Source organism: Oncorhynchus gorbuscha, linkage group LG16, assembly GCF_021184085.1.
Source record: "Oncorhynchus gorbuscha isolate QuinsamMale2020 ecotype Even-year linkage group LG16, OgorEven_v1.0, whole genome shotgun sequence".
NCBI lineage: Eukaryota > Metazoa > Chordata > Actinopteri > Salmoniformes > Salmonidae > Oncorhynchus > Oncorhynchus gorbuscha.
Genome location: NC_060188.1, coordinates 42,493,268 through 42,508,789, shown reverse-complemented (window position 1 = coordinate 42,508,789; position 15,522 = coordinate 42,493,268). Strand labels below are relative to the sequence as shown.

The window sequence follows — 15,522 nt, the reverse complement described above, 5'->3', positions numbered from 1 at the left end:
TCCTGCAGCCAGTTTATGCACCTCTTACACTAGAGTAAATCAGAGGTGAAGCAAACTGGTTTTATTTAATGTTTTCAGTAATGAGGGGAGCAGTTGAAGAGACAGATCTGTTGAGGTAAGCACTGTAATGGGATGTCACTTTATTGTAGCTGCAAATCTTACCTGACAGCATAGGGTACCATTTGGGACTCAAGCCTTATGACTGCTATTAATTGCTAAGCCGATGAAGCAGCTCACCTGTGGTTAGTGCATGTTGATTCATTTATGGGTGTTGGGACCTTTTTGCTGTGCAGATGTAACATAATATCTTTAGACCGTCCCCTCGCGCGAACCAGGGACCCTCTGCACACATCAACAACAGTCACCCACGAAGCATCGTTACCCATCGCTCCACAAAACTTGCAGAGCAAGGGGAACTACTACTTCAAGGTCTCAGAGCAGGTGACGTCACCGATTGAAACGCTATTAAACGCGAACACTGCTAACTAAGCTAGCCGTTTCACATCCGTTACACAGAGAGGGGTTTAGCGAAGAGTCACTTCAGTTCTGAGAATTAAACAAAAGATGTGCGTAATGACCAGCTTGTTTGGCATCCAGACCAATTTGCTTCTGCCAGGCAAGTGAACAGCAACCATAGTAGGAAAACCTACTGATCAGCTATGAGCAGGGTTTAACTTTCTCTGGAAGGTAGAAAACTAGTTTGGTGAGCACATTGGGCTTGGGTAATTTTTTTGTCAACCAGTTGTGCTGTAGGTAAATGTGTGTAGCTGGTTGTCAGAAATGTTTTTTTCTAATAATGTTATAGATGGCTACTGTATATCTTATCTGTGTAGGAATACATTAAAATAAGTCTAGGGAGATAAGGCCTTCAGGTATAATCATAGTAGCTCATACTGTAATTGTTCAAACAAAATATGAATACGAGCTAACAAACGTTTTTGAGTGACCAGGAAATGACCCCTGCTAAACTAGCTACTGCTAGCTAGGCAACATAACTTTTTTGCCCAAGTGTTTCACTTGTTAGATCAAATTAGAAAGCCAGCGAATCAGAAAGATAGTTTGAACAAAATATTATTAATTAAATTATTAAAATATTGTAATTGGCCATAGCGAGCATTTCCATTCTGGATCTTCAGCAACTTGAATGAGCTTGAGCCTCTCGAGCTATTCAGAAATGATTTTGAATGGCGGTGAACCCCCCTAAAATGTATTTCTGCGACCCCTGCTGGTCATAAAAGTGAGATGCAAAAATAGAGTACACTTGCGCTAAATCATTTTTTAGAATCACCCCATTTTATAACTAACTCATTATTCTATCTGTCCTAACGCTGTATCAGGTTTGAAACATGACCTCACCTGGAGTCGTGTCATTAGTCAAAGAAGGAAAAACACAAGAGTATTCAAATATCCAACATGTACAGCTTTATTCCTCTCCTGCCCATCATTTAGATTTACTATAAAACATACTATTATTTATATATTTTTAAACATACTACATGATTATTTATATTCTGCCCTGTTTAAATTCATCAGTTGGAATTTGACTATACATTTTTATTGATTCCTCACCAGTCCCATGGTTTTACATGCAAAGAAAAATTGTTGACCTTTTATACTTTACATTAATTTACAAAAGTGCTGTACAAGCATGCTTGTTCTGCCAGATGCAATGCACACAATCCTCATACTCTTCCCTACATATGTCAATCACATCTTATCTGTGAAGTGGATTCATGTTATCCTCTGAACAGCTTGTTGGTAAGCAGAGACTTGTGATTGTGACTCAGGATTTTTTTTAATGAAAAAAAAAAATCCAGTTAGATATTTATCTGACAGGTGTATTTGTCCAGGCCGAAATGACTGAGAGCGGCCTCAATTGGTGCAAAGTTGAAAAACTTGCCCCAAAATAAGTGAGATGGAGGACTACCATCAACGGCCTATGGTCCTTATAGGAGCCAAGGGCTTAAGTCAATAATTTCTTTTGACACGGTGTAAAAAATGTAAAGTGTTTTACCAAATAAAATGAGCTGGATGTTACAAATACATTATATTAATCTATGTGATGGACGCTATGATTTGAGCCCTGGCTGACTGTGTCACAACACTGTGTTAGCCTGCAGAGCTAAATCATGTAGGCATGTACTTTGTAGGCTAGTCGTCAGGCCTCGGTTCACTCGAAACCCAGTAAAATTACAATTGCTAGCCTTTCCTTTGAGCTTGAGTCGAAACCCTTACCCCCATGCAACTTCGATATGGAGGTTAATTGGTTAGCTGTAACCGACAATGTGAGGTTCCACTGCCCGCAAACATATTTCAGAGGCTCTGTAAGTGCAGCCTTTCCCCCACTAAAATCAGACATCAAATATGATGATGAAACATCATCTGAGGTACTTGAAGAAAATATACACTATAGACCTTCGGCGCTCAACATTGTGGTTGTTGGCTGCTGAGAAGAAGCAGGCACTAGCATCTGCTAGCTCGACGTAGACTTTTGTTGTGCCATAGTAAACATATGACCCTTTATCTCGATCGTGATCATAGTTAACACTTTGTCTATATCGCCCAGCCAAATGAGTCAGTGTTGAAATGCAAAGATAATCCTGTTTTAGTTTGATTGAGCATCGCTTGACATGGAAAATAAATCAATCATTCCAGAATTTATTTGATTTTTCTCTGCCCCATCCCCACCCCTAATCGCTATTGATGCACTCATTCAATACAAGGATATGGTGATGATTCCATATGACAGAAAATTCAATAAGTTACAATTCATCTCACTACACGCAAAACAAAAAAAATCCATTCATATGCTTACATCTACATAGTAATACTTTGCGACCAAAATGAACTCCAAAGCCTATACATTTGTACTATGTAAACTCAAAATGTCACTGTCCATTTTGTTCTAACCTCCGTCAAATGGGTGGAGCTTGTCGATATCGACTACATGAGAAAGCCATACAGTTTGACTATCGCCGGCCAGAAAATCCCAGGACAAATTTTGAAGTATCATGTAACAATAGTCCCAACAATGCAGAGCACACTGCATGCACTGCCCTTAGCCCATGTATGCATGTTCTTACCAGGCAAACTCTGAGCACATCATGTCGGGAAAAAAAACTGATGCAATCTTTAAGTTGTGTTTTGATAGGCCTACAAAGGAAAGAGGAACGTGCAGGCTATGTTGACTGTCTGTTGCTGCCGTTTCTAGATGGTTGATTTGGTTGAAGATCTACATTGGCTGCCGTGGGGCAGCGGGCAACACCCGGTCAGCGGGCGTCAAAAGAGAAATCGATTATTCCTTCCTGAACCACAGTCAGTAACTTGTTTGCCTGATTTTAGTCTGTTTTTGTGGTTTCATAGGGGTGAAGTGGAGTGAAGGGTGAATGAGGAGTGATGTTGCTGAGAACCAGGCTTTTAGTTTGTGGATCGTGTTTCACATGGAGATGTTTTCGTACAGGTCTTCAATCTTCTCCTTGAAAAACTCCCTCAGCTCAGGTCTCTTTGCTTTTAGTGTCGGAGTCAACAGGCCATTCTGTATCGAGAATAGCTCATTATGGACGTAGATGTTTTTCACCTTAGGAGAGAATGAAGACATTATAAAATGTAGACAGGATCCTGTGTCATCATAGAGTTCTCTTTCAGATACTTGTAATTTGTTAAAACGGAGTGTCAGTTGCCCCCACCAATGAACACCTCCCAATTGACACACCCACCTGCTCAAACGAGTGGAGGCCGCTCGCCTTGCCCAGTCGCTGCAAGTCTTCCATGATGGCTTTCTTCAGGACCTTTACACAAACAGAGACACAACACCACCACGCTATGACTCTCGAAAATGATACCGTGTGTTGTGCCAACCTATTCAACAAAGGGTCCAACTCTTAACAAAAATGTGTTCAACAGGGCACACTTTCATTTTGTTTAATCAGTTTACTGAGAATCTAGGGCTATTTCTCTATTCACATAACACATAGTTGACACCTTTCATCATGGCAACAAATGGAACAAACACACCATTGAATGTAGACTAATTTAAAATCACATACAGTATTTTTACAAAGGTCCCGATAGCTCCCCTCCATGCCTTTCTTCAGGGCCCAAGCAGGCATTGTCTCTGGGTCAGGAACAACTATGGCAACCAGACAGGACTGGAAGAGTAACAGACCATATAGCATATGAACATTAGAAGTTAGAAAGGGGAGAAAATAAATATATACAGAACCAGTCAAAAGTGTGGACACACCTATCAATCAAATGTTTTTATGAAGCCCTTTTTACATAATTTACTCATTCAAGGGTTTTTCTTAAATTTCTTTACTATTTTCTACATTGTAGGATAATAGAGAAGATATCAAAACAATGAAATAACACACATGGAATCATGTAGTAACTAAAAAAAAGTTAGCAGTAACCTAAAAAGGTTGACTCAAACTCAAAGGAAAGGCTAGCAATTATAATTTTAGTGGTGTTTGAGAGAAAAGTTCAAATATATTTTAGATTCTTCAAAGTAGCCACCCTTTGCCTTGATGACAGCGTTGCACACTCTTGGCATTCTCTCAACCAGCTTCACCTAGAATGCTTTTCCAACAGTCTTGAAAGAGTTCCCACATATGCTGAGCACTTGTTGGGTGCTTTTCCTTTATTCTGCGCTCCAACTCATCCCAAACCATCTCAATTGGGTTGAGGTCTGGTGATTGTGGAGGCCAGGAGATCTAATGCAGCACTCCATCGCTCTTCTTCTTGGTCAAATAGCCCGTACACAGCCGGGAGGTGTGTTGGGTCATTGTCCTGACGAAAAACAAGTGATAGTGGGACTAAGTGCAAACCAGACAGGATGGCATATCGCTGCAGAATTCTGTGGTAGCCATGCTGGTTGAGTGTGCCTTGAATTCTAAATAAGTCACAGACAGTGTCAATAGCAAAGCACCCCCACACCATCACACCTCCTCCTCCATGCTTCACGGTGGGAATCACACATGCAGAGACCATCCGTTCAACTACTCCACGTCTCACAAAGACACGGTGGTTACAACCAAACATTTGGACTCATCAGACCAAACGACAGATTTCCACCGGTCTAATGTCCATTGCTCGTGTTTCTTGCACGGAGCAAGTCTCTTCTTAATGGTGTCCTTTAGTAGTGGTTTCTTTGCAGTAATTCGACCATGAAGGCCTGACTCACGCAGTCTCCTCTGAACAGTTGTTGAGATGTGTCTGTTACTTGAACTCTGTGAAGCATTTATTTGGGCTGCAATCTGAGGTGCAGTTAACTCTAATGAACATATCCTCTGCAGCAGAGGTAACTCTGGGTCTTCCTTTCCTGTGGCGGTCCTCATGAGACCCAATTTCATCATAGTGCTTGATGGTTTTTGTGACTGCACTTGAAGAAACTTTCAAAGTTCTTGACATTTTCTGGATTGACTGACCTTCATGTCTTAAAGTAATGATGGACTGTTGTTTTTGTTTGCTTATTTGAGCTGTTCTTGCCATAGTATGGAATTGGTCTTTTACCAAATCTTCTGCATGCCACCCCTACCTTGTCACATCACAACTGATTGTCTCAAGCTCATTAAGGAAATAAATTCCACAAATTAACTTTTAACAAGGCACATCTGTTAATTGAAATGCCTTCCAGGTGACCACCTCATTAAGCTGGTTGAGAGAATGCCAAGAGTGTGCAAAGCTGTCATCAAGGCAAAGGGTGGCTACTGCGAAGAATCTCAAATATAAAATCTATTTTTATTTTTTAAACTTTTTTGGTTACTACATTATTCTATGTCTTCACTATTATTCTGCAATGTAGAAAATTGTAAAAATAAAGAAAAACCCTTGAGTGAGTAGGTGTGTCCAAACATTCACTACCGTTCAAAAGTTTGGTGTCACTTAGAAATGTCCTTGTTTTCTTTGGAAAACATACATGAAATGAGTTGCAAAATAAATCACTATTTATAACCTTGTCAACCTCTTGACTATATTTCCTATTCATTTTGCACCGGGGCCTCACACTCTTCTTTCTATTCTGGTTAGGGCTAGTTTGTGCTGTTCTGTGAAGGGGAGTAGTTCACAGCGTTGTATGACATCTTCAGTTTCTTGGCAATTTCTCGCATGGAATAGCCTTCATTTCTCAGAACAAGAATAGACTGACGAGTTTCAGAAGAAACTGCTTTGTTTCTGGCCATTTTGAGCCTGTAACTGAACCCACAAATGCTGATGCTCCAGATACTCAACTAGTCTAAAGGCCAGTTTCATTGCTTCTTTAAACAAAACAGTTTTCAGCTGTGCTAACATCATTTCAAAAGGGTTTCTAATGATCAATTAGCCTTTTAAAATTATAAACTTGGAAAACTGGAGTGATGGTTGCTGATAATGGGCCTCTGTACACCTATGTAGATATTCCATAAAATAAAAATCAGAAGTTTCCAGCTACAATAGTAATTTACAACATTAACAATGTCTACACCCTATTTCTGATCAGTTTGATGTTATTTTAATGGACAGAAAAGTGCTTTTCTTTCAAAAACAAGGACATTTCTAAGTGACCCCAAACTTTAGAACAGTAGTGTATATATCAATTTATGTTTTTTTTTTCTGGATTATGGAAATTCTCCTGTGACTCCATTTTATAATAATAATTTTCATACATACATCTCTCCACACACACACACACACACACACACACACACACACACACACACACACACACACACACACACACACACACACACACACACACACACACACACACACACACACACACACACACACACACACACACACACACACACACACACGCACACGGGAGGGAATGAGCTGGTGAAGACTGATTAGAACTGGGTGTGTTCAAGTAGTCAATGACCAATCCTCCCAAAGGAGCTACAGTATGGACCTAAGTAAGTCTGTGTCTCTATGAAACTAGCTGTAAAACAGTAAACAGTGGCAAGCATATACTGTGGCATTAAGAAAATCCACTACTGACTTGACTGGATAAGTGGTTTATAAACAAATTGAGCGACATATATAATGAATTGGCTTGACCCGATTATCTATGTCCTCTGGCAACAAACAGAAAAACTAAAACTGCATGGGTTTGGTTTAGAGCACATGGGTACATGTACAGTCTGGACACAGTCTAGGTATCCTCAGGTGGTTCTGGGTCCAGTGACCATCTCTCATAATGCTCAAGCAACGAAACCACGTGCTGTGATGTGATAAGGAAGAGGTGGTTAGTGAGGTAGGTTAGTTCACCTGTAGACTGTCACCATGGACGTAGAGCTGGGTCACAGGCTCACAGCGGATGTAAATGTTCTCTATCTTCTCAGGGGAGATGTACTCTCCCTGGGCCAGCTTAAAGATGTGCTTCTTCCGGTCAACGATCTTTAGTGTACCGTTCTGAGGAGTGTAGGGGACAGGAGAGAAGAGGGCAGACGTCATGAGGAGATAGTGGGAAACCGGTCTGAATCCTGTCTTGAAATACGCTCATACCTTACATTTTAACTGAGATACTTGTGGATCGGATTCAACCATAAAATAGAATATTGTACAAGGATGGCAAAGAGATGTTTGAGGAATTGTCTTTGCAAGTGAAGGGTCATAGACAAGCGTGTGTACGTACAGGTAACCATTTCCCTATGTCTCCGGTGTGGAGCCAGCCGTCTGTGTCTAGCGTTTCAGCCGTCCTCCCTGGGTCTTTAAGGTAGCCCTTAAAAACATTGGGCCCTTTCACACACACCTAATGGATGATTGGAGAGAGAGAGAGAGCGAGAGAGAGAGGAAAACAAAGTGATAATTAAGGAGAATATGTTCAGCACCCAACTATCATTTTGACTATTGCTAACATATTGTACATACAGTGGCTATCAGAAGTATTCACCCCCCCCCCCAATTGCATTGTTTTACATTTTGTTGTGTTTCAAAGTAGGATTGAAATGAATTCAGCCCCCACTATGCTTGAAAATAAGGAGGGAGTTACTCATTGATGTGTTGTGTTGGATTTGCCCCACACCTAAGGCTTTGCATTAAGGCCAAAAGGTGTATTCCTTTTCTCTCCCTTCTTCAGTATTACTTCAGTGCCTTCTGTCATATTTTGGAATATTTGTTACTCTGTACATTTTCATTCTTTTCACTCTGTCATTTAGGCAATTATTGTGGACTACAATGTTGTTAATGCACCCTCAGTTCTTCCTTCACAGCAGTTGAACTCTGTAGCAGTTAAAATTCACCAATTGGCCTCAAGGTGACATCCCTGACATCCTTTCCTGCAGCAGATCAGGAGGATGATTGTATACGTGTTGTGTCTGGGTGGTTTAATACACCATCCACGGCATAATTATTAACGTGACCATTCTTAAAAAGAGATATTCAATGTCTGATATGTTATGGTTACCCATCACTGCCCTTCTTTACGAGGCTTTTGAAAAGCTCCCTGGTCTTTGTAGTTGAAATTCAATACTTCACTGAGGGACCTTACAGTATGTTGTACGTACACATGGAGGACAGAGGAAGGGATAGAATGAAAAATCATGTCAACCCCTATTATTTCACAAAGAGGGAGTCTTATTTTGTGATTTGTTAAGCCAAATTCTACTCCTGAAATAATAAAGTCTTACCCAAACAAAAGGGGTGAACACTTTTGCAACTATATTTTAGTTATTACATTTGTCTTAGTTTGTTAACATTTGTAGAATTTTCTTTTCACTTTGACATTGAGTACTTTGTGTAGGTTTATTTACAAGAACAGCAACAAAAAAATCACAACCAAATCCATTTGAATCCTATTGTCACGGAACAAAATGTGAACAAATCCACAGTGGGGTGAATAATGATGATACCCACTATAGTAGCCTCAATGACCAACTGTCTGTGACCCTGTTCAAGTACAGATGATCAACAACAAAAATATCCTTGACGTTTCATTCAACTCACCTCTCCTTCTCCTTTGGCAGCAAAGTAGTTCTTTTCAGCCACATCCACCAGCTTGATGAGGTTACATGGCAGTGGTGCCCCCACATGACCTAGAGTTAGTCATCAAAACAAGCACAAATATGAGAAACATTTTTTTTTGCTTACAGACAGCACTAATTGATGTCTTCATTTGTTTGATTCAAGTCATTGCACAGTAAACTAGCTGCCACCAAAAATGATGCATTATGCAAATTATGACAGTAGAATGCCCCCCAAAAAAGCATATATAAAGCTGAAGAACTTAGCCCTCTTGTTTATTTTCCAATACCTAACACACAGGTGTCAAACTCATTCCACGGAGGGCCTGGCGCCATTTGCACACTGTATATAGACGTTCTTTTTTTCTATTGTGTTATTGACTGTACGCTTGTTTATTCCATGTGTAACTCTGTGTTGTGTGTGCCACACTGCTTTGCTTTATCTTGGCCAGGTCACAGTTGTAAATGAGAACTTGTTCTCAACTAGCTTACCTGGTTAAAGGTGAAATAAAAAATAAATAAAATAGTGTCTGCAGGTTTTCGATCCTCCCTTGTACCTGATTGATGAATTAAGGTCACTAATTAGTAAGGAACTCTCAACACCTGGTTGTCTAGGGCTTAATTGAAAGGAAAAACCTGCAGACACTAGGCACTCCATGGGATGTGTTTGATACCCCTGACATAACATATTCAACATGTATTCTATAGTAATGGTTTTACATCTATTATATCAACTGCAGTTGAAATATGCTCACCTTATCTTTCCAATTGTTTAACCGTTTCCTTTTCTGCTGTTTTACCACTAGGTGGATACATTGACCACACTGAGGACCAACCTGTATAACCTACCACACCCTCTCTCATTAGCACCACCAGCTGAAGAGTTCACCCTAATTGTCTTCCCCATGCCCTATTTCGCGTGACAAACTCATTCCTTGGAGGGCCGAGTTTCTGTGGGTTTTCGCTCCTCCTTTGTACTTGATTGATCAATAATTGTCCATTCCCTTTGCGTAATTATTCTGATGAAGGCTGAAATGTCCTCTTTTAAATGATGAGTGAGCGATGCGCCTTGTGATGAAACATTTTGGTTGCACCTCAATTCACATTTATAGATCACCCTTAATTTCTTAACATATAAGATTTGACAGCTTGCTCCCCCAACCATAGCCCAAGGAGTAAATGCTCCCCCAACCATAGCCCAAGGAGTAAATGCTCCCCCAACCATAGCCCAAGGAGTAAATGCTCCCCCAACCATAGCCCAAGGAGTAAATGCTCCCCCAACCATAGCCCAAGGAGTAAATAACAGTATCAATCATTCCAATACATTTTTGGACACCCTTTTAAGCGATAACTCCTTTGAAAATGCTATTATGCTGGAGTCACCGAGGACGGACAAGTAATGTATTCCATTCTGAATGGAAAGACATCCAACTAGGACCGGACAAAACCCATCTACCTGGGGTGACATTATCTGACTAACCAACACCTGGACTGACACCTTGAATAGATGCTCTTTCGTGTTGAAGGCAGCCACAATCTCTTACCTACAAAATAAGGAGAACAAACCCTAATAGAGACACAATTAGAAGAGTGTTTGAAAGATGGGCAACTAACCAGCAAACCTAAAATGAGCTGAGAGAGAGAGTGCAAAAAGGAGAAGTTCCGCAGGGACAACGAGATTACTCTGAGGTTTATCTGTACTCTTGGCTATCCAAGTCAGCCCCTAGAGCACAATACAGAAGACATAAAAGAGGCCGCGTCAACCCAGCTAGGGGAGACTAGTTGTTTGTGACAATTCCATGCACCCCGTAAACTCTAGTATCCACCTCTAGTACAACAGACACTGAACTACAGATGCCAATGGAACAACAAAATTGGGTGAACAGCACAATTCACAGTGAACCAATGGACAGGCGGATGAGATGAGACCAGAAAAACAAGGAGGAAACTACGCACCGGTACAACACTACACAAACAAAAAGCCAAATAGTCAACCTTTCCCTAAAGCATCTTGAACCATCGGAAGTATCCCTCCTGAATCGAGGTTCGTCTTTTGTTCCCATTAATGACTTCATCTCTGTAGACCTTCAGACATTTTTCAGAACAGTCAGATTACAGGAGTTTTTTGTTGTTTAGAAGTGAGGCTCAGACTGAAACTTCTACATGCCACTTCCCTCTGACTCCACCTACAATGAACAGATCAGAGACATTGGAGGAAGCATTCAATCACAAAATCATAGATTTAAAAAAATGAAAAAGTACGAGTGTTAAGATATTTCCAACACAACCTCACACGCCCTGTTCTAAACTCACACGCCCTGTTCTAAAAGTTTTCATAACTGTGACCTTAATTGCCTACCATCTGTAAGCTGTTAGTGTCTTAACGACCGTTCCACAGGTGCATGTTCATTAGTTGTTTATGGTTTATTGAACAAGCATGGGAAACAGCATTTAAACCCTTTACAATGAAGATCTGTGAAGTTATTTGCATTTTTACAAATGATCTTTGAAAGACAGGGTTCTGAAAAAACAATGTTTCTTTTTTTTGCTGAGTTTACATGGTGCCTAAGCTACACAAGAACACGGATAACCCTCTGGGCAGACCCATCATGTCAGGGATTGGGAGACTAATTTTAGAATAGCTCACTCTGTCAACCACCTGAAACCCATTGTCTCAAATCTGCCATCTTATCTCAAAGACATCAGTGACTTTCTAAAACTATTGACTGACTGATTGGGATAACAGAACAGTGTCTCTTAGTGTCTTTTGACGTTCAGTCCCTGTACACCGTCATTCCTTATGAACTAGGAATTGAACGCTGTCCATTTCCTTGACATGAGAACCCAAGCCACCCTCTTCTTTCCTAGCTGAACCCATGAGGTTGATGGTCACCTAATACTACTTTAAGTTTGACGATGCCGACTTCCTGCAGTGTAGTAGGACTGCCATGGGCACAAGGATGGCAACCGACTTCACTAAACTGCACCTCGGATAAGTGGGAAAAAGTTCATTCTAAACGAGACGTTTAGAATTAACCATTTTTTTGAGAGCCTGGTTGTTTGGAAATGCTACATTGATGACATGTTTGTTTTCTACAAGGGTAACCTAAACTTCCTGGTGTCCTTTCACCAATTTCTGAATTTCATTACGGGACACCTGCGAGGGAGGTCTGGACTTCCCGGACATAGGCGTCACCAAAACCGGTACCTCCCTCATCTATTCAGAACGAGCACCGACAAACAACTTCCTCCATGCTCAAAGTTAACAACATAGGGTCAGAGCTTCTGCTTCAGTCAAAGTGCATTCGACAGAAGATTACAGATTTAGAGCAAAGGGCTACACATGGTTAAACCAAGTAAACTCGTGGAAATTCCTATAGCGCAGCTACTGAGCAAGCCCACGAGCTAGATCCTCCATCCAAATGGTCACTACCTACACTGAGCAAAGTCCAGAACTCCTAGGCATCATCAAAACATGTTGGCATATTCTCTGCTTAGACCCAGCTCTAGGCAATACATTTCAGCAGCCTCCCATGCTGCTTGACATAGCGCTAAAAACATTTAAGACAATGTTGTCCGATCTAAGCCAAAGCGCAAACAAGACCAACATCCTGCCTGTTCCTCCCAGCAAATGCACGTGTGGCAATTGTACCCAATGCCAGTAACACCAAATGTATGATGTTTCCTGCACCCCAGATCGGATCGTGACCCTAAATTCAAAGGTACCATCAACTGCAATTCTCGCAGTGTGATCTATGTGATTTGCTGCCTGTGCAACTAATTTAACGTAGGCGAGACCTCAAGGAAGTTACGCACTAGAATGTGTGAGCGCCGAAGTGCCATTCAATGTTATGACCTCAACAGCCCAGTGTCCCTCTGTTTAAAAAAGAGAGGACACTCAGCTTGTGAGTTATTTTGGAATTGAATGTTAGCAAAAACAAACGCTGTTGCGACGTTGACAAACATCGACAGCCCAGAGAGATGTTCTGGATCAATACTTTAGGCCCCAGAGGTCTTAATTAACCTAGATAAGGACTATAGTGTGTTTTTGTGAATGCCTCCCCCCTTAAACAAAGTGATACTTTGGCTATTGGAGCCATTTGTACTTCACATACATTCATGAGAAAAGCTCACTAGCGCACTATTGTTAGAACCAGTTAGTCCTTTTTGCTTTTGATGTTCTCCCTAGTTTTGTTTAACTGTCACCCCCCCCCCAAAAAAATATAGTAGTGGTTTTACATCAATTATATTTACTGCAGTTGAAATATGCTCCCCTTCCAATTGTTTTACTGTTTGCTTTTCTGTATTTTACCACTAGGTGGAGACATTGACCACAGTACCCCTCACCCTGTATAGCTCAGTTGTCCTGAGTCTGCACAACTCTGCCAGAACCTAGGATCAAGAGAGACGCTCAAGTGTTTTAGTACTATATCTCTTGACACGATGAAAATAATCATGGCCTCTAAACCTTCAAGCTGCATACTGGACCCTATTCCAACTAAACTACTGAAAGAGCTGCTTCCTGTGCTTGGCCCTCCTATGCTGAACATAATAAACGGCTCTCTATCCACCGGATGTGTACCAAACTCACTAAAAGTGGCAGTAATAAAGCCTCTCTTGAAAAAGCCAAACCTTGACCCAGAAAATATAAAAAACTATCGGCCTTTATCGAATCTTCCATTCCTCTCAAAATGTTTAGAAAAGGCTGTTGCGCAGCAACTCACTGCCTTCCTGAAGACAAACAATGTATACGAAATGCTTCAGTCTGGTTTTAGACCCCATCATAGCACTGAGACTGCACTTGTGAAGCTGGTAAATTACCTTTTAATGGCATCAGACTGAGGCTCTGCATCTGTCCTCGTGCTCCTAGACCTTAGTGCTGCTTTTGATACCATCGATCACCACATTCTTTTGGAGAGATTGGAAACCCAAATTGGTTTACACGGACAAGTTCTGGCCTGGTTTAAATCTTATCTGTCGGAAAGATATCAGTTTGTCTCTGTGAATGGTTTCTCCTTTGACAAATCAACTGTAAATTTCAGTGTTCCTCAAGGTTCCGTTTTAGGACCACTATTGTTTTCACTATATATTTGACCTCTTGGGGATGTCATTCGAAAATATAATAATAACTTTCACTGCTATGCAGATAACACACAGCTGTACATTTCAATGAAACATGGTGAAGCCCCAAAATTGCCCTCGCTAGAAGCATGTGTTTCAGACATAAGGAAGTGGATGGCTGCAAACTTTCTACTTTTAAACTTGGACAAAACAGAGATGCTTGTTCTAGGTCCCAAGAAACAAAGAGATCTTCTGTTGAATCTGAGAATTAATCTTAATGGTTGTACAGTCGTCTCAAACAAACCTGTGAAGGACATCGGCGTTACTCTGGACCCTGATCTCTCTTTTGAAGAACATATCAAGTCTGTTTCAAGGACAGCTTTTTTCCATTTATGTAACATTGCAAAAATCAGAAACTTTCTGTCCAAAAATTATGCAGAAAAATTCATCCATGCTTTTGTCACTACTAGGTTACACTACTGCAATGCTCGACTTTCCGACCACCCAGATAAAGCACTAAATAAACTTCAGTTAGTGCTAAATACGGCTGCTAGAATCCTGACTAGAACCCCCCAAAATGATCATATTACTCCAGTGCTAGCCTCCCTACACTGGCTTCCTGTCAAGGCAAGGGCTGATTTCAATGTTTTACTGCTAACCTACAAAGCATTACATGGGCTTGCTCCTACCTATCTCTCTGATTTGGTCCTGCCGTACATACCTACACGTACACTACGGTCACAAGACGCAGGCCTCCTAATTGTCCCTAGAATTTCTAAGCAAACAGCTGGAGGCAGGGCTTTCTCCTATAGAGCTCCATTTTTATGGAATGGTCTGCCTACCCATGTGAGAGACGCAAACTCGGTCTCAACCTTTAAGTCTTTACTGAAGACTCATCTCTTCAGTGGGTCATATGATTGAGTGTAGTCTGGCCCAGGAGTGTGAACGGAAAGGCTCTGGATCAACAAACTGCCCTTGCTGTCTCTGCCTGGCCGGTTCCCCTCTTTCCTCTAACCCTATTACAGGGGCTGAGTCACTGGCTTACTAGGGCTCTTTCATACCGTCCCTAGGAGGGGTGCGTCACTTGAGTGGGTTGAGTCACTGATGTGATCTTCCTGTCTGGGTTGGTGCCCCCACTTGGGTTGTGCCGTGGCGGAGATCTTTGTGGGCTATACTCATCCTTGTCTCAGGATGGTAAGTTGGTGGTTGAAGGTATCCCTCTAGTGGTGTGGGGGCTGTGCTTTGGCAAAGTGGGTGGGGTTATATCCTTCCTGTTTGGCCCTGTGCGGGGGTGTCATCGGATGGGGCCACAGTGTCTCCTGACCCCTCCAGTGTCTCCTGACCCCTCCTGTCTCAGCCTCCAGTATTTATGCTGCAGTAGTTTATGTGTCGGGGGGCTAGGGTCAGTTTATTATATCTGGAGTACTTCTCCTGTCCTATCCGGTGTCCTGTGTGAATTTAAGTACGCTCTCTCTAATTCTCTCTTTCTCTCTTTCTTTCTCTCTCGGAGGACCTGAGCCCT

General features: G+C 41.5%; 1 protein-coding gene across 5 annotated transcripts in view; it reads right to left on the bottom strand.

Annotated features, from left to right (window-relative positions):
- Positions 1 to 1,399: 1,399 nt before the first annotated feature.
- Positions 1,400 to 15,522, bottom strand: part of LOC123999083 (long-chain-fatty-acid--CoA ligase 6-like) — a 48,744-nt gene continuing 34,621 nt past the window's right edge. For all 5 annotated transcript variants that reach the window (XM_046304463.1, XM_046304461.1, XM_046304465.1 and 2 more), the window contains 6 exons: positions 8,923 to 9,011; positions 7,613 to 7,729; positions 7,246 to 7,389; positions 4,047 to 4,148; positions 3,717 to 3,788; positions 1,400 to 3,577 (listed from right to left, as the gene is read on the bottom strand). In XM_046304463.1, coding sequence (XP_046160419.1) covers positions 3,437 to 3,577; positions 3,717 to 3,788; positions 4,047 to 4,148; positions 7,246 to 7,389; positions 7,613 to 7,729; positions 8,923 to 9,011 — 665 coding nt within the window. In that variant the 3' untranslated portion in view covers positions 1,400 to 3,436. The remainder of the gene's footprint in view (positions 3,578 to 3,716; positions 3,789 to 4,046; positions 4,149 to 7,245; positions 7,390 to 7,612; positions 7,730 to 8,922; positions 9,012 to 15,522) is intronic.